At 46.4% G+C, this 20,634-nt stretch overlaps 1 protein-coding gene across 1 annotated transcript in view; it reads left to right on the forward strand.

The window, feature by feature from the left end:
- The window catches only part of ANKH (ANKH inorganic pyrophosphate transport regulator), a 154,309-nt gene that overhangs the window by 87,890 nt on the left and 45,785 nt on the right, over positions 1–20,634 (forward strand). Inside the window, exons 4-5 of the mRNA XM_063451849.1 lie at positions 7,177–7,260; positions 16,183–16,353. Coding sequence (XP_063307919.1) covers positions 7,177–7,260; positions 16,183–16,353 — 255 coding nt within the window. The remainder of the gene's footprint in view (positions 1–7,176; positions 7,261–16,182; positions 16,354–20,634) is intronic.

The raw sequence follows: 20,634 nt of genomic DNA on the forward strand, positions 1-20,634 counted from the left end.
TCTCAAACTATGCATATGTTAAACCATGTATAAGTCTTGTGCATGCAAAAATAAAATTTAAAAAAAAAGTATGCTAAGTTATCTGGCTTTGAGTTGCACAAAATCATGAGAGTATATTCTATCGATAAATTCAACGAGTGCTCTGGCTTTAATTTTAAGTACGAGCTTAATCATGTTAAATTAGCTGGCTTTGAGTTACACAAAATCATAAGAGTACATTCAAACAATAAACTCAACGTGCACTCTGGCTTTAACTTTTGGTACAAGCTTAAGCGTGTTAAATTAGCAGGCAATGGGTTAAACAAAAATCATGAGATTACCTTCAAACCCCAAGTTCAACGTGTGCTCTGAGTATGTGTGGTCTGCCGTGTGTGTGTTAGTGTCCCCTTAGGTTCCCCTGAGTGGCGTGTACCCCTGTCCGGTAGTCGGTTCAATGGGTGTGGGTGAATGAGCTTGGCTATTGTTATGCTGGCGCTATAGAGTACATGTAGAGCTATGCAGTGAGGCAAAAGATATTAATATTAATATTAACAAAATGTGCAGCATACTATGCTAGGCTGGAGCTCGAACTAGATTAGCGGTTCCTAGATTATAGTGGTGATGAAGGTAAAATATGGTATAACCTTGGTATCAACGTCAGGAGAGAGGTTGCTAAAAAATTATATTACCCCCCCTGGGGAGCCAGCCGCATGTTCGTGTAGGCAGAAATTGGGCTCAGTGTCCACGGCCATGGCAGCAGCCGATACCATAGTCCCGACCCGGTAAAACCCCAGCTCCGCTCCTCTCGGCGTACAGCTGATTTCTATCAACGGCTGTGTTGGCGTTGGGTGAGTGGTAAGTCCGCAGCCCTGTTCATGTGGTGGCTGTGGCGGATTGGTCTGTAGGCGGCTTCCTTGTCACAAACTCCGGAGGAATCCACGGTGTGCCTTCCCAGCTGGTGTGTGTGGCCTGCGAGGTGCGTTGCCTGATTCTTCGGGTCAATAGGGATGTTCAGTAGCCTTATTATCTCTGCGGCCTATTGGGGGTTGTGGACAGCGTGTTTGGTTTCTCCTTTGCTGATGGTGAGGGTGCGGTTCGGGCCCCAGCGGTATTGTATTTGATGGAGACGCAGGAGGGCTGTAAATGTGCTCATGGATATCCGCCACGCCAGTGTTCCAGCTCCGTATAAAAGGAGAGGGTCATCCCCTCAAAGGGGTTGGAAAACTGTCCCTTTGTAGCCTCTAGGACCATCTTCTTTTCTCTGGCTGATTGGAATTTTTGTATTACGTCCCCTGTGACAGTTTGAGTGGCTTTTGCCGGTCGTGTTATCCGAAACAGGTCCTCCAGGGTGATCGCTTTTGCCGCCCTTGGTGTCAGTAGTTCCGTGAGGAGTCACCTGCTAAGATGCAGTAGTTCAGCCTCCGGTATGGAGTCCGTGACACCTCTTAGCTTGAGATTATTTCGGCGGTACCGGTCTTCTTCGGCGGCCATTAGGGTTTCTTGCTGCAGGGTTTTTTGTTGCAGATCTTTGATCGCTGCCTGCAGATCCGTGATCTGGTTGGTGTGGCTGTCAGAGGAGGCCTCCACCTTTCTCAGCCTGTCTGTAATGCCTTTGATGTCATCCCTGATTAGGGCCACGTCGGCTGAGATCTTCTTATGGTGAGCCACCATTAGATCTCTGATTGCTTCCATGGTCACTGGGGTGGGGGCCTTTGTGTGTGGTGGTCCCCTTGGCTGTGAGGGGGTCAGCATGGAGTCTCCCCCATCTTCGTCCGATGACCCCTCCATGAAGTTCGAGCATCCACCATGCAAGGACTCCAACTTGGCGCCTCCTGCCTCGTGTGCCTGCCACCACAGTTCCTCAATGTCCATTCACTGGCGGGGCCTGTCGGGCTTTGCTTTCTTGGTTTTCCACCCCATCTGACTCTCCTAGTTCTCTGGGTGGTCCCTGGGTGTGTTTTTATGCGGGTTTTGGTGCTGAAAATGTCGCTTTTTAGTTGTTTGTCCTGGAGCTCTGTGGCCATGCGACCGTTCACTTCAGGTGCTTAGCTCCGCCTCCTCCCAGTGTGTACTTTTATAAAGAGGATTTTTAGAGGTCCAAAAAATTCACAAAGTGTATGTTCAGTTGTGTAATGACTTAGTTTCAAGTATACAGAGGTTAAGCATTTTAATTTTACATAAAATACATTGGGTATGAAATAAAAAGAAAACCAGATACACTACCCAGTCATCTATTTATTTAACACATGATTACCCCTGGACAATTCGGAGGGGCGTTAATAAGTGCTGCTAACAGTTATTGAGCTAGGCTGGTTGGGAAGGGAGGGAGAGTTAATTCTCTCCTAAAACCCCACAGAAATGTTAAAGATACAAGACAATAGGGTGCGCCAAGGGGTAAGGGATAAAGTAAGGGTGAATAAAACAGTAAGAGTGGAGCAAAATATATACAAAGTCCTGTGGTGTAATACACCGTGTGTACAATAATAAAAATAAAAGTCCAAGATAAAGTCTTATTAACAATAGTACGTATAGGCCTGATAGAGTATGCTTATATCCTAAGGTTAGTGTACCATCCAGATGTTCGAATCCAGGAACATATAAAAAAAAAAAAGAGAAGCACAGCTCCAATAGTGTAATACGTTCAGAGTAAAATCAAGCTGTGTAAAAGGAAATCCAAAATGCCTACTCACATGGAATAGAGCTAAAACCAGCTCTAGTATATTGCGCTTGCAGTGGATTTTATCCCCCACTTCTGGAATAGCAATGGGAGGTGTTGATCAGCAGATGTCTTAGAAGCAGGGTATATGTGAAAATATAATAATGCAACAATAGTGCTCTCTGTATAAAATATACTAAACCAGGAGTAAAAATTGAGGAGTCACAGTCTGCAAATCACTGATCAGGTTCTTGGCATATATTAAGTTACCTGTCTGTTGGTAATTTCCCTTATTTGCTGTTCAATAGTTAATCAATAAAACTATCCACAATGGTAAAAGTAAGTGTAACGGACCGTTTCAGCATAAAAGGGAATAAAATCCGTTTAGGCGATAATCCCCTTTTTGAGAGACAGGCACAGCTACTGCAGAACACCAAACTCCCAAACTGGATACAAGATAACACTCCGAACTGGAACAGCTGAACAAGAAAAGCATACAATCCGCTTACACTCCTGGCAGTCAGCTTACAATCCAATTCCCCCCAAGAACGAGACGACACTTCATTTTGAGGGTTAAACAGGAACTGAGGACTGGCTCATCCAGCCTGGCTTTTATTTCCAACTCACACATACAGGCCACACCCAGGGGGAGGCATAAAAGAACCAATGACATAGATGTTACCTCCCACACATCCCCTCCCCTTAGTGTGACACATAATCCCATTATGCATACAGTTTAAAATATACTTTTACACAACTTTCCTAACTCTAAAACCATCACATTCACATAAAAATACATATCCACAATCAATCCATTCAGGGGAACAACATATTAAAAAATGGCATGGATCAGACCAGGGGTTCAAAAGTTAGTAAAGTATCTTTTAAAACCCCTAGCTTTCCAGCTCAGACTGTTTTTTACAGAGCCTTCTCTGTGCTGGAGAAGTAATCTAATTATCTCCAGCACAGAGACAGGCTCCATTAACCACATGGTTACAGAAAGACATAAAACACTTTAAAATACAGAAAGTTACTTTTTAACCATAACACACAGACATTTCACATATCCCCAGATAGCTGGGATCTGAGCGCACAAAACTACCGAATAGCGCGCAGATCCTATTCACACAGTACAATTGCCATGGAGCTAAAGTCTTTCCCATAGTCTTTCATTATATGAATAGGCTCCATGGTATATCTATCTGGGGTTTCACATTCCCATAAAGTCTGGTCCATAGTCCAAAGGCAGCAGGCGGGCAACCAGGCTTCTCCAGTTCACAGTGGCGAAGTTGGTTTCGCCACAATTCTCCCCTTTACCAATTAGACTAACAGGGTATCTGACCTCCTGCCGGTCAGTGCCCTGGTTAGTCCAGCAGCCCACCCACAAAACAGAAACGGCAGTACAGCCCACCCACAATAAACGGTTACTACACCTGGGTAAGGGAGAATCTGGTCCATGTCCAGGTGCCTTACCACGGCTGTGTGGGGGACTGGTAGGCTGCCTTGGTGGGTTGCTGAGGGGGCAGAGACCAGCGGTACTCTGTCCTGGTGCCCGCACTACCACGGGAGTAGTCTGGTTGGAGCCTGGTTGCTGGAGACTGACTGTCTCCCCTTTAGGTGCATAGCTCGGCTGCCGGAGGGAGAGACCGACTGTCTCCCCTTTGGATACACCGCTCTGTGGCTGGGGGACAGGACCGACCGTCCCTACCCCTTGTGCTGTAAGTGCAGAGACTACGGTCCCATCTGCACAGTTGTGGGGCTTAACATCTCCCCTTGGTGGGTTAGGCTGCAGTTGGAGAGAGGGTGTAACAAGCTCCTCTCTTTGGACGGTGAACTGCCGCTGGGGAGAGGGGTTAGCAGGCTCCTCTCCCTGCCACTCTCTCTGCTGGTGGAAAGGGAGACCAGCTGTCTCCCCTTTCATTCTCTTGTCCTGCTGCTGGGGTGCGAGACTGACTGTCTCTGCTCCCTGCAGGACACACTGCTGCTGGGGAGGATGGACGACACCATCAGCTCCCTGGGGTACACACTGCCGCTGGGGAGGAAGAACGGCACCATCAGCTCCCTGGGGTACACACTGCCGCTTGGGAGGAAGGACGGCACCTTCTGCTCCCTGGGTTACACACTGCCGCTGGGGAGGAAGGACTGCACCTTCTGCTCCCTGGGACACACACTGCCGCTGGGGAGGACGGACGACATCATCAGCTCCCTGGGTTACACACTGCCGCTGGGGAGGAAGGACTGCACCTTCTGCTCCCTGGGACACACACTTTCGCTGGGGAGGACAGACGACACCATCAGCTCCCTGGGGTACACACTGCCACTGGGGAGGAATGACTACACCTTCTGCTCCCTGGGGTACACACTGCCGCTGCGGAGGAAGGACTACACCTTCTGCTCCCTGGGGTACACACTGCCGCTAGGGAGGAAGGACTACACCTTCTGCTCCCTGGGGTACACACTGCCGCTGGTGAGGAAGGACTGCACCTTCTGCTCCCTGGGACACACACTGCCGCTGGGGAGGACGGACGACACCATCAGCTCCCTGCGGTACACACTGCCGCTGGGGAGGAAGGACTGCACCTTCTGCTCCCTGGGACACACACTGCCGCTGGGGAGGACGGACGACACCATCAGCTCCCTGGGGTACACACTGCCACTGGGGAGGAAGGACTGTACCTTCTGCTCCCTGGGGTACACACTGCCGCTGGGGAGGAAGGACGGCACCATCAGCTCCCTGGGGTACACACTGCCGCTGGGGAGGACGGGCGACACCATCAGCTCCCTGGGGTACACACTGCCACTGGGGAGGAAGGGCTGCACCTTCAGCTCCCTGGGGTACACACTGCCGCTGGGGAAGAAGGACGATACCTTCTGCTCCCTGGGACACACACTGCCGCTGGGGAGGACGGACGACACCATCAGCTCCCTGGGGTACACACTGCCGCTGGGGAGGAAGGGCTGCGCCTTCCGCTCCCTGGGACTTACTCTGCCGCTGGGAGGAAGGACGACACCTTCAGCTCCCTGGGATTCCTTTTTGGCCAAATCTACTAGGGATTGCAGGTACTCTCCTACTAGTTTCCTGGCGAGCTGCACGGCTCTCTCCGGGGGGTTGGGTCCATAGCCAGACAGCACCTCATTGACCTCTCTGTCAAACTCCTCCTGAGTGTAGTCATATGCCATGCTTGCTCTGCTGAAGTTGATTCTTTTGTAGATAGGGTCGCTGTACGGGTACTAGCGTTGCCCTCAATTTGTAATCCACGGAAATAGTGTTTCCTGTAGCTGTCCTTCTGGCTGTAGGAACGATCCCGCCGCTTGCCACCAATTGTAACGGACCGTTTCAGCATAAAAGGGAATAAAATCCGTTTAGGCGATAATCCCCTTTTTGAGAGACAGGCACAGCTACTGCAGAACACCAAACTCCCAAACTGGATACAAGATAACACTCCGAACTGGAACAGCTGAACAAGAAAAGCATACAATCCGCTTACACTCCTGGCAGTCAGCTTACAATCCAATTCCCCCCAAGAACGAGACGACACTTCATTTTGAGGGTTAAACAGGAACTGAGGACTGGCTCATCCAGCCTGGCTTTTATTTCCAACTCACACATACAGGCCACACCCAGGGGGAGGCATAAAAGAACCAATGACATAGATGTTACCTCCCACACATCCCCTCCCCTTAGTGTGACACATAATCCCATTATGCATACAGTTTAAAATATACTTTTACACAACTTTCCTAACTCTAAAACCATACATCACATTCACATAAAAATACATATCCACAATCAATCCATTCAGGGGAACAACATATTAAAAAAATGGCATGGATCAGACCAGGGGTTCAAAAGTTAGTAAAGTATCTTTTAAAACCCCTAGCTTTCCAGCTCAGACTGTTTTTTACAGAGCCTTCTCTGTGCTGGAGAAGTAATCTAATTATCTCCAGCACAGAGACAGACTCCATTAACCACATGGTTACAGAAAGACATAAAACACTTTAAAATACAGAAAGTTACTTTTTAACCATAACACACAGACATTTCACATATCCCCAGATAGCTGGGATCTGAGCGCACAAAACTACCGAATAGCGCGCAGATCCTATTCACACAGTACAATTGCCATGGAGCTAAAGTCTTTCCCATAGTCTTTCATTATATGAATAGGCTCCATGGTATATCTATCTGGGGTATCACATTCCCATAAAGTCTGGTCCATAGTCCAAAGGCAGCAGGCGGGCAACCAGGCTTCTCCAGTTCACAGTGGCGAAGTTGGTTTCGCCACAGTAAGTGTGTGTCATTTATGGGTTAGGGGGTTGGGCTGGTACTAGATTATTGAGTGTGTTATGTGGTCAGCAGTCATGTGATTACTCAAACGGTTGATTATATGTACAGAGATACACAGAAAGATGTAAACATATTCTTAAAGGATTTTCAAATTAATGTTAGTCCTATCAAGCAGTAATCTCACTTGCATGTCACACGAGTATATCAAAGTTTAATTTTAATATACTTTTTATTTTATTTCACTTTCCTATAGGCATGGACACATGCTGGCATTTTACTCAAGCACAAATATAGCTTCCTGGTTGGGTGTGCTTCCATCTCTGACGTCATAGCACAGGTAAGGATAAATTAATAAATCACAAATAATTTATTAACAAATATATATATATATATATATATATATATATATATATATATATTTCCTTGCCAATTCTGTGAATACATCCCATAGACTCTAAAAGGACATACAGTAGGTATGCATAGTAATCTATATGAAATGCTATACTTACATACAGTCTTGTGCAGTGTTTGGATCCAGCTCACCAGCATACTCCTCAACATCGATCTCAGATAAAGTAGAAAACAAATGAGTGGAATAAAAGGGGGACGGATCAGTGACGTTAGCTGCATCACTGGCACCACCCAAAGGGGGTGGACCAGCACAAAGGAGGGGCAGCCTGGTGCAAATAAACACCAAGATGCCTGCCAATGAAGCAGGCCAGCCCAACAAAGGCAGATAATGCTGAGTTCTGTGCATAGGGAGAGAGCACTCATGCTATGCTTTTTGCATACAATTCCCTGGTGTACCCAAAATCATTACACCAGGGAAGTCAGGACAGTGAGACAGGACCCTGAAATAGGGACTCTCCTGCCAAAATAAGGATGGTTGGGAGGCCTGCATTGCTATCACCAGTTTTATCTGGGAGCGAGGTCATTTAGCATTGAGTTTATTAAAAGTCAACACAGATATGTGTTTAACAATGTATTGTCTATCCACTGACTTCAGATGGAAGAGGTTTTTAATTACTTTTGTCCCCACCATAACTTTTTTGTTGTATGCTCCACAAGTAACGCCAAGCCCGAATAGCAAGTCAGTAACCAACCTCATGCTGACGAGCTGCATTAACAACAAAACATCCTGAGTTATGTTTCTAAGCTGTTGTATACAGCAGACACATACTCCAAGGAATCCATGTATAAAATGGAATAATGAGGCAAAAATGTGATTCTTTGTTAAACTCATTTGCGTACCATATAAAGACATTTTATGAGAGCGTAAATAAGGTATTAATATTAATTAGGGATTATTTTAGCCTCGGTGAGGGAATAATCTAAATTTTATTAAAGACAGGAGGCGAATATTTGCTTTACCTTCTTTACTGAAACCTCCAGCAGCAAAGAAACAGTTAACAGAACTTTTCAAAACAACCAATCAGAACAAAGCAACAGTAGTATAAAACCCCTAAGCAGGCTCTTCTACTTCCTCTTTCTTTGATGAGGTCGAGCAGGAGAGCAAGGAAACCAACGAATCCACCTTGTAGCAGACACATCCAGAGAAACAATCGTCAAGCCCAGAGAGAAAACAGATTACACTGCAAGAAAAAGTAAAACATCGTGAAAGTAAACTGTCAAGGCAAGATGTCATATCCATACAATATCACTTGCACATCATAATACCTGATGAATAAACAAAGTCTACAGATCTTATGAAGACCTAGTATCTAGTATGTACCTAAACTAAAAGGCATTGACAAAACATAATTACAACACAAACATGATGAATAAAAATGCACACAGACAATCACCGAATAATAGAAATAACCTTTATTATGTAAAACAATGCATTCACAAAACATAACAATATCCCCAATTAATTATCAGACCCAAATCCAGGGAGGGAACGTAAAAAAGGGGGGGAAATATTCGCCTCCTGTGTTTAATAAAATTTAGATTATTCCCTCACCGAGGCTAGAATAATCCCTAATTTTATGGCAGGACAGGAGTCTTCATATTTGCAATTTTAACGCCCAAATAGTAGAACCAGAAGTAATATGAGATAGAGGACTGAAATAAAAGGAGAATGGGAAAAACCCATTCCCTAAACCAAGCAGCGGTGTAGAGAAAATGCAGAAGGGACCCAACGGCTTCCAAAGTTGTTGAGGTGACAGCACCCCGAACCAAATGTGTCCCAGAGGAACTCTCAAGGTCAGCCAATGAGAGGATCCACCAAATCCAACGGGCGAGCGAAGATGCAGAAACAGTTCAAAATGGCCGTACACAGAAATCAACAGCTGTCCATGAGTAGACGGATGAAAGAACCAGATCCTGGATCTACATGGTCGTGTACAACCTGTCAACAGAGCCGTGGCCTATCCGGAGAATAGGGGTACAACACAGAGGACGAATAGAAATTGAATGTGTGGAGCAGAAACCGATGTACTGAACGGCAAGAAGAAAGAAGACACTACGTCGATACCATGACGTCAGAACGCCATGAAATACAAGATGTACTGGGAAAAACCGTAAGCGGAAAAACTGGCGCAAGGCAAGTCCTTGTCATCAGGTCATTCCTCAAGGAAATACAGAACACACGATACCACCAGACTTGAGGAATAGCGAGAGATAGGGCTCCTTTAAGGTATACTCCTCTTGGTAGACTGCAGACCAAGAGATCCTTACCAATGCCAGAATCTTGAGAAAACGCACATGAGTCGTCCTCTAGCTGACATAGGACGTGAATGGCCCCATACGATCCTACCCTAAGAGGGCAACTCAGCCAGACAATGGGGACAGCCATAGGGACCCAAACATCTCTCCAGACACCAGTCATGGCAGGCTACCCCTGTGGATCCCACACAGGACATGAAGAGACAGGGAGTCGTAGATTGCCTTCCCATGGCAAACTCCAGCAAAAGGGGAAAGCACGGAGGACTCCTCCGAAGTGGTGTGGCCAGGCGAAACGACACTCCCAGGAATTCGGTCTGAAGCAAAGCCCGAAGTATCCTGGAGGTAAACGGGATGCGTACGCCCCGAAGGAGACCAAGCTTGGAAAACGCCTCCCTCGCCTTGCTGAGGGTCCGGCAGCCAGCTGGAGAACCGCTCCGTATGGCAGTTCGCACCGAATTTAATCATTCCAATACTCGAGACCCCGGAGGGTCAGGCAACCAATCATTGGGGTCTCTCCATGGTCGGGTGAAGCCGTCCACCACATGAGTGTCTCGTCCCGCAGACATTGTCACAAATGACGAATACTTGTCCAGACGCTATAGATAGCGATCCTACTGCAGTTCAAAGTGGGCAATCAGTGATAAGTGCACGCCGGAAGGTAGCGAGCAGTACTACTTCCCCTGGGAAAGCTGTAAATGTTGAACAAACCTGCAGGTAGTTCCATGCAGTTGGCGTGAAGAGGTCCCTCCTTCTGACTCCAGAGTCCAGGCCGAAGTTGGTTGGGGTCCGAAACTCCTAGGTAGGCCAGGTCCCCCTATGTCGGAGTCATCAATTAAGTTTTAGATGATCTTCGTCCGAAGGTCACATGATTCGGTCGTACCAGGCCGAAGACCCGAGAAAGCGTCATGTTGGAGCGGCTGATAGTACCGGATCCTGGAGGTATGGCCTCGATGGCGAATAACAACTGGTCAATCGACCGGGTTGGGCCCCTAAGTGTGACCCGCGGGTTGCGGAGCATATGCCTGGCATTTTCCTTGAAGACGGACATCTTGGTCCTCGGGAGGCGGAGCACCGCCTGGACCGAATATTTTATGAAAGACCAGAAACTGGGTTGACTGGGAGTGAGTCAGATTCAATATGTCCATGTTGATGGCAAAATCCATGTGGGTTTCTCTCATGTCCAGTTGAGGGAGAGAACCAATCATCCACGCCGAGCAGCTCTCTGAGGGGATGAGTGCCCTCTGTCTCAAAGTGTCCACAGGCGACATATGCATTGGGAGCATGTAGTGTGGGGATGGGGCGGGAGTCCACTCCGCCGCACCCTTCGCCCAGCATGGCAACTTCGGAATGAGTCGGAAAAGACTCCTCTTTTGGTCATGCGTATTGCTCATGGAACGGTCCAAGGTTCCGCAACCTTGATCCTGAGTCCGGTCACGGTCCGAGAGACCTCTGGGGCTAGTTAAGGGGAACCCTATGAATAGAGACGTGTCGGCTCAATTTGTACATGAGGGTAACTGCAGAGAGCAGACCCAGCACTTGGATGCCAAATCCCTCAGTTTGATGTCCAGCTCGCACAAGGGCCGTTTTGTCATATCGGTCCATTCCCAAAGGGAATTTAGTATTTTTCGCTTTCCAAACTGTAACGCGCCGTTTGTCCTAAGGAAACATCTCGTTGTCGACATCCAGTGGTTAGTCCCAGAGAGTGCAAACCCTGTATCATGTGTTTGCAGGGTCCTTTCCGGACTCCGTCATGAAGACTGATCCTCTTGATGAATCCATCCGTTAGCCAACGCGTACCAGGGGTGCTTGGTGTAGCGTCTAGGATGGCCGGTGGAGTGTCCCCTGTAGGGTACCGATGTTTTCTGGCAGTGAGGTCAGCGGGGCGGCATGAGAACAAGCCAAGTGACCTTCTGGGTACGGGAGATTTGTCCTTCAGTCGTGATTGCATAACTGCCATAGAGGTAACACTGTCGGAGTGATACCTGGTGCGGCTAGCTGGGGGTCACCCAGCGTGCAAGAGGGGGTCACCCAACAAGCACAAGAATACCATGCGGTATAGGCCAGCAGGGGAGGGGGTCACCCTCAGTCTGAACATAATCGGACACTGTAGGTACAGTAGTTCCGTAGTGGTTAGCCGTATAATAAAGTAACCAGACATTGCCGGTCCAGCAGTGCAGACGGCAGGAGGGGGTCACCCTCATATAACCATAACCGGGCATTGCAGATCCAGCAGAGCTGTAGTTAAGAGGGGGTCACCCTCAGTGTGGTATCATAGAAGTCTGTACACCCAGTAGTGCAGTCAGCGAGAGGGGGTCACCCTCATTATGGTTATAACGGGACCCTGTAGGTCCAGCAGAATAGTCCACAGGAGGGGGTCACCCTCAGTATCTGCGTATAGCAGGGCACCGTAAGAACAGTAGCTCAATCAGTGGGAGGGGTACCCTCTTTTACGGGTATACCCGGATGCTGCAGGTCCAGCAGTGCAGACTGTAGGAGGGGTTCCCCCTCGGTATGATAATAACAGGACATTGCCGGAGCATTAGTGTAGGAAGCAGGAGGGGGTCACCCTCAGCATTAATCCTACAGGACACCGTAGAGCCAGCAGGGTACTCATTGGTAGCCATGTTGCCAGAGGGAGGGGGTCATCCAGCCCACAATGGTTTCACAAGCCTATTATTATGGTCCAGTAGCGGGTAGACCCCCAGAAATATGGACAGGGGGGGGTCAACCCCAGTAATAACAGGGCTGTATGTGGAGCCGGTTAGCCTCTCTGAGGGATAGAAGGGTCCATACAGCTAGAAGCTGACTCACATCTACAGACCACTCAGGTATTATATTAGGATACACTTTTGAAGTGTATGTATAGTGGAAAAATTTAAGTCCCTTGCAGGCAGGGCAGCAAATCCTAGGCAGGGGAGCTAGGTGCTGAAAAACAGGCCATTTAATTTTTATGAGAAATGACTGAACCTTAAGAGAAAGACTTGATTAGCATATATCACATGTGGCATAGTCATGTTAAACAATGATTTTTTAAACAATGATTTTTATTTGAGCAGTAACATGCCCCTTTAAATCTGAGATTCACATGTAATTAGTAAAAAAACACGACAAGTCTACTGCCAAGATAGAGAACATGCTATCCAGGATATGTTACATATGCAGCATGTGAGACAGGCACAGTAAGTAGGGAGAGAGGAGGCTGGCCACATGGCCAGCAGGCAGCAGGGCAGCTCGGTGGATGAGACCGGGCTGTTCGCAACGCACGGAGCCCATGCGGCTCCAAAAAATGGCCGCTGCGGCTCCAACAAAATGGCTGCCACGGCCGCAAAAAACGAGCGCGGCCTACCGCGTGGTGATTGCGCAGCACTGCCACGGTTGAGAAAGCTGCTCAGCAAGCGGCCAGGGGGAGCAGGTGGGGAATAAGGGAGAAAGGGTATGGGCAACAGAGCCCAGCAGGGGAACCCGTGGAGGGGAAGCAGATTACAGGCAGAGCCAAAGCATCAAAGCAGGGACACCCATTATCCATAAAGCAGAGTGAGAAAAACTGCATAAAGTAACCCAGAAGAACAAGAAATCAATGAGCAGTATCCAGAATATATCAGAAAAATAGCCTAAATACAGCAACAGATGTTAAGAAGAGATACAGCAGCTACATAGCATGAAGTGGTATAGGAAATAACACAGAATAAACTGCCTAGCTAAACCCAGAAATAGACTGCCTATCTAAACCCAGAAATAGACTGCCTATCTAAACACAGCAATAGACTGCCTAGATAAACACAGCAATAGACTGCCTAGATAAACCCAGCAATAGACTGCCTAGATAAACCCAGCAATAGACTGCCTAGATAAACACAGCAATAGACTGCCTAGATAAACCCAGCAATAGACTGCCTAGATAAACCCAGCAATAGACTGCCTAGATAAACCCAGCAATAGACTGCCTAGATAAACACAGCAATAGACTGCCTAGATAAACACAGCAATAGACTGCCTAGATAAACACAGCAATAGACTGCCTAGATAAACCCAGCAATAGACTGCCTAGATAAACACAGCAATAGACTGCCTAGATAAACCCAACAATAGACTGCCTAGAAAAACACAGCAAACAAACTGTTAAAATAAATTCAGCAAGAAACCTGCCTAAACAAATCCAGCAATTAAGCTGCCTAAACAAACCTAATAAATAGACTGAGTAAACAGACTGTTCAAATAAGCAAGCAGCATGCAGGATAAAAAACAACCCAGAGCAGAGACAACTCTGAGTTGGTGCGTGCTCACCTGGAGGCAGCAGCAAAGAAAGAGGAAGTGGAAGAGCCTGCTTAGGGGTTTTATACTACTGTTGCTTTGTTCTGATTGGTTGTTTTGAAAAGTTATGTTAACTGTTTTTTTGCTGCTGGAGGTTTCAGTAAAGAAGGTAAAGCAAATATGAAGCCTCCTGTCCTGCCATAAAATTATTAATTTTAATCAATTATATATGAAACAATACATAAAACGTTGCCATAAAACACCCTCACTTGCGTATTTGATGTTTGTTAAAGGGGTTTTCATTTTACTACAAATCGATAAAGGATAGATAGGGCAGCCAGGCCCAAACCTCATTTGGCATATCTGGCAAAATAATGCTGGTGTAGAATGTGCAATTAGACTTGTTGAGTTTTGAATAGTGACAGCAGGAAATTCTATAACAGGTCCAGAAGCTTCCTTGTATAATAGCATGTAAAGCATAGAGAAACTCTAACCTGTCATTCTAATTCAAAATGCCCTCTTTCTTGTATTTCAAACTTCCAGCTGGCCTGCTCTTTCAGTTACCTTTATTCTGCCCTACTTCTTGTTTCATGTTAAAACCAGCAAAAGCAATGTAATTTTGTTGCACAGGTAATTGGTGCACATATCTGGAGTACCCATGCCAATCCAGTACCACAGATGCAATTTAATAGAGAATTGATGTGTAACAGCCAATCCCATTATTAGGGTTAAAGCATTGGAGATAGATGAAAAGAGCAAATGCCAAAAATCCATCATTCCATATAATTTAATCCTATTACAATTATTTTTTAAGACACTGCAATGCTCCATTGTTTCCCAAGGATGCATATAGGATAGAGTTATTTGGGCTAAATTTTTTAACTGATGACATTTGAAGAGTTAGAAAACTCTTGGTGTTTAAAAACTGCAGCACTTTAATTGTAGCAAGAGATCTCATGGTGTTTGAAGTGTGCCTAATGGTACTAAACTGTTTTAAAATAGTTCAGCGTGTTATGTAAGGATCTATTTCACAGTGTAGGAAATATTATGTAACACTAAGTCAATTATCTCTGCATAATCTAAGTTGAAGAAATAATTGCAAGAAACAAACATATTGTTTAAATGATGTGCTTGTACTTAATATTCACATCGCAGGTTATAGCGTCTTGGTTACACTCTGAATTGATTGGTGGTGAAAAATCGATTCTTTCTGCCTTAATCCTTAAATGACAAACTGTCAATCTATACATTACAATCACTTATGTTATTCTATCATTCTCTTTTCACCTGTAAAGTACATTATTCTGATGCTGCATTGAATAGTATCATTATTGATTAATATAATTATGATGCACGGGACATGCACACTGTATTTGTGAGACTTTTTCTGTTGGATATGATAAAAAGCCATGCATGTGAGAAGTCTCCATCACTGAGACTGGTGCAAAAGAGCAATATTTTGTAGAATATGCAGAATAATGAACAACATCATTACAACATATAATAAGAAGGCTTACATTAATCACAATAACCTTTTCTATACAATTCCCCTGTTTGCTTATTTACTTTTCAACCATCTTTACTTATGAACAGATTATTTTTACTTTTCCTCCATCTTTACTTATGTACCTCTGTTCGTGTATTATATTTTGTTCTTGTTTCTTTTAAAGGGCCACTGAGGGCCTCATGACAACCGTTGTTCCTTCCAATACTTATTGTCCCTTTACAGTGTTTAACTTCAGCAATTTGAAAACAAAAAATTTCTTTGGCTAAAGACCCTACATGTGTTCGAAATTGAGCTTATCTGTCCCCTTTCCTGCCCCCACGTTTCAAGTTTGCACACACCACACAGATACTACCTGTTACTTCTATAACTCAGCTGTATTCAATTTTCATCCATAATATGTTATCATCCCATCTCTTCAACCTTTGACATGTGTTTTCTCCTCAGGCAACATTTTTCTTGTTTCATCAACAAAATCTCTGTCTTTTGGATCATAATTTAAATCAAGTCTAATGACAAAAATCTAGTTACCAACCTGCTTTCCCCCACACGGACCTTGGTAAACCATAATTAGGTTTATTCATTAAACATTGATTTAAGTGAATTGGAAACACAATTTAAATAAAAAAAATAAAAAAAAAGTAAAATACCTCTATTGCTCAGTTGGAAAATCCCCCCCCTCCCGCATATGTTTTGGCCTGAAATTTGAAATATATATATATATATATATATATATATATATATATATATAAATGTATAATATGTATATATATTTTTTTCCTCTTCCACAGAGTTGTTTGGCTAATGAATATTCAAGTTTCTTCTTTTTATTCTCAGGTGGTGTTTGTTGCCATTCTGCTACACAGTCACTTGGAATGCCGAGAACCTCTTCTGATTCCGATCTTGTCCTTGTATATTGGGGCTCTTGTACGATGCACCACGCTGTGCTTGGGCTACTATAAAAACATCCATGACAAGATCCCAGACAGCTGTGGCCCAGAGTTTGGGGTAAGTGTGAATTTACAGTAAAACAGTAAATGGCTTTACTGGAGGACAAAATGCACATTGGCAGCCACAGTTTTACTTAAACCTACTAGTGAGATTATCCTGGTTTTATCTGCTCTAAAAAAAATAAATAAAATAAGGGCAGACTAATAAGGGCTGATTGTATTTTTTTCGTGCTCTTAAAATCAGTTTCTGGATGCTCTTAAAATCAGTTTCTGGATGTTACTGTTTATAAAAACTGTGTGGAATTCCTATGCAGTTCAGCTTCTCAATGCATGCACTTTGTTTTAATTGTTTTCTGTACTGCTTGCTGTGTCCTATACGTGTGTATTATATTTACTCTTCTGCACAACATTTTGCAAAATGTAGAATGACCCCAAGTTTGCTTAAAAGAAAGTCTCAGAATTGTTTAAGATTACATGTAATATAGCCACTATAATACACTTTTTATTTCATCTGTTCCAATGGAGCTCACCTTAACTTGAACCTTTTCAGTGGTGCCATGAGCCCACCTTTGTGGGCGTAAAGATGCCTCTTGGCACCATCTCTGTTTGGGAAAGCCTTGCACTGCTTTCCCAATTACTGGCACTCCCCCTGACCTAGATGTGCTTGCTTCAATGTGTAAGGAACGGAGTGATGTCACTATGTGAGGAGCGCTGTGGGTACTGGAAGGGCTTGCAGAGCTGGGGGAGGACCTTATTATATTATCAAGTCTTAGGATGACCGGGACTTGGGAATTCTCCTGCAAGCTCTGCCCACGCGCGGGCCGCCAACAGCACCCTGCAGGCCTCTATCTGGCTGGATATTCAGGCCCTCAGGGACCACATCCAAGGCCTCGAATACCGCATGGGCCACGTGGTGGCCACGTGGGACACCTTGACATGGCATGATGACATCCTGCAAAGTATGGCGTTACATGTGGCGGATTTAGATAACAGGGGGAGGCGGAACAACTTAAGACTCTGCTGTTTACCCGAGACTGAGTCTAACCCCCCCACACCTCTAGGCCATCCTGAAGGAGGGTTTTAATGGCCTACTGAATAGGGTTCTTACCTCACCTACGGGCCCACCATGCTCTGCGCCCAAAGGGACCCCCAGGAATGTTATATTCTGCCTGGATGTGTTCGCTGAAAAAGAGTCCAACATCACTGCCACGAGAGAGACAGACGTGCTGTGCTACAGGTACTCAAAACTCCAACTATACCGTGACCTCTCCCCAGCTATGCTACAATACAGGAGGCTGCTCAGACCCCTGACCCGGGCTCTGCAGGCGGCGGGAACAAGGTACCGCTGGCTTTTCCTGTCTGGACTGTCAGTGACTACACAAGGGGGACCCATGTGGATTTTATTCACTTATGGACTCTTATATCCATCCCCTGTCTGAACATCGGGTGGCCCGACCCCTTGGATTTCTACCTACCTGATACGCTAGGGCCACCGGCCTTAACCCAGAGGGACCGACGACCACGTCAAGTGACCAGCCGTGCTGCAGGAGTCCCTTCATAATGAGGACCCCACTCATACACGCAATTTCCCACTTATACACTCTGTTCCTACACAGCAGAAACCTCCCACCTCCCCCATACATGGGCAAATTGGAAGCGATGATGGGTGACACTTTTACGGAACAACAATGGGGCAAAATATGCCACCTTCCCACTACTGTGCTTTGGCGAGCAAGACCCAAGAGACGGCATACAAGGTTTTATCCTTGTGGTATAGAACACAGCAGATATTGCAGAAGATGAACCCAGACCTAAGTGACAGGTGCTGGTGATGCCACACCGGCGTGGGCTCATTTCAGCATATATGGTGGGAATGCCCAAAGGTTATCCCCTACTGGCGCATGATCATTAGGGTGTTACAAAAGTTCTCTGACATTCCCCCCCATTAAACCTACAGCATACCTCCTGCACTGCACCACCACACTGACAGCCAAATATAAAAAAAATCCTTAACTGTAAGGATACTGAACACAGCAAAACATATATTACCTTTGTATTGAAAGACTGACACACCCCCACCACTAACGACCTAGTTTGAGAAAATGGAAGAACTGCGTGGACTGGAAGACCTGATGTTTACAGCACAGGGTTGCCCACAAACATACCTGACATCTGGACACACTGGTTACTAGAGGTCTACTGCCCAGATTTTCAGAGCATGCTGACATATAGGTGACAGGGAGAAGATATGGGAGACTGGGAGAGCGACAATCAGGAATAGAACCTGACTTACATAGAGGACTCGGGTAGCTGGTGCAAAGGTGCTGAGGACTGCCTCCACCCCACCTTTACTCCCCGCTCTTACCTGTTATATCATAGAAGGAGGATCGGAAAGGGGGAATAGGAAATAGAACATACAAAGGAGCTAACCAGATGGAAATCCGCAGGGTCACTGGAGCTATCCACTCAATAGGGGGCATGTGGCTCCCAATTCCTGACTAGAAGGAATCAGGAATTGGGAGCCACAACACTATAACACATCTGACTGATCCCCGTTCAATACACATTCACACGTGGGTCTTCGGAATACCCACCGTATCCAACCACGTTGCCTGACCAAATACTATTTGTTTATTTTTTGTTGCTACGTAATTTTTCATGAAACTAATGGTTAAAACACATGATTGTGACAATTGCCAACCATCAAAGAGAGAGACACACTGCTAATAACCCAGGAGACTTCCCAGCCCGGACGGATGCCATTTATATACGCTACTAAGCCGAGGAAAGTGAAACACAAACCTCCGGCCTACTACCAGCCTAATCTGTCCGAGATTGAAGCGCTCCTAAGGGGATCCCCAGCAACAAACCTCCGCAGCACAGCGGAACACAACCAACCTAACGAGCAGGGCGATACACTCAACATGGGGCGCCGCTCCCAAAGGACACCCGCTGGCACAGTGACGGAGACAAGGGATATCGGAACCCTGCTGCAGTGTACATCACAGCCCAAGATGGCGCACGCGGAAGGCCCAAAGGCCTCCACTTCAACTAATCTAGAGGTACGGGCAGACCCACAAGCACAGCTCACGGTCCCAGACAGGACTCCTGCTATATCAGCACCACTAGCGGGGCAAGAACTGGCCACCAAACAAGACATTCAAAAATTCCTGCTGGACATTAACCAAATGCTAGCTGCTGACACAGCTGTACTCAAGGAAGAGGTTAAGGCGGTAACAGACAGGGTCCGCGCCTCTGAAGAGGACATCTTGGATTTGCGCGGCAACATGTCTCACCTGCAAGACGCTCTCCGGAACGTTGGATCCTCACAACAAAACTTAACTGCACGCTTTTCGGACATGGAGGATAGAAGCAGGAGGCATCACATCTAGGTGAGGGGCATACCCGACGGGGTCCCATTGGAAGAGTTGCCACACTACCTGAGGCGACTGCTGGCCCCTATTCTACCCCAACACACAGCCAGGAAACTGACCATGGACAGGGCATATAGGCTGCCACAGCACCCGAATGCACCCCCTAATGTATCCCGTGATGTAATAGTCCGGTGTTCCTCTCTACAAGATAAACGAAGCATCATGGCCGCAGTGCGCGACAAAACGCCATACCTGTTTGAGAATGCACATCTCACGTTCTATCAAGACCTTACAAGGTCCACACTGCAGTGGCGCAAATCGCTCAGACCGATCACCGGCCGCTTGCGGGACGCTGGCCTTAACTATAGATGGGGACCCCCAAGGACTCTGACTGTGACTCACCAAGGAGCTGCCTATAAGCTCATGTCCATTGCGGACGCACCACAACTCCTACAGGCTCTGGGACTACCCGCTATGGATGGAGAAGAAACACCATCAGCTGCCCGACCATGGGACCCTAATCATCTGACCCCTTTTGTGCCAAGAAGCGACTCGCTGACCCAAACAGAGACATGACTACAACAACCCGCAGTGCCACAGAGCACCAACCTCTTTAACAATAGTTGTGTTACCGTTTGAACTGTTTGAAATGTTAATTTACTCGTATACTCGTAACGTATTTGACGCACACCCCACGAAACAGACACCTCTCACCCACACCTAAGAGTCGGCTGGACCATTAAGCTCCACAGAGCATTTACGCAGCTCACACCACTCAAAGCCTTAAGTCGGACGCGCTGCTATATCCCCCTCTCACCCCCACCTCAACCCCCTTAGGGTTCGGGGCCCCTGTCATATCGCACACCACACAATGCCTACAGCATGGCGCACCTAAAACCGACACCCCCACTACATAATTTCCCTACCCCTTATCACCCACAGGCACCCCGTAAAGCAACACTACA

Source organism: Pelobates fuscus, chromosome 4 (genome assembly GCF_036172605.1).
Source record: "Pelobates fuscus isolate aPelFus1 chromosome 4, aPelFus1.pri, whole genome shotgun sequence".
NCBI classification, from domain to species: Eukaryota; Metazoa; Chordata; class Amphibia; order Anura; family Pelobatidae; genus Pelobates; species Pelobates fuscus.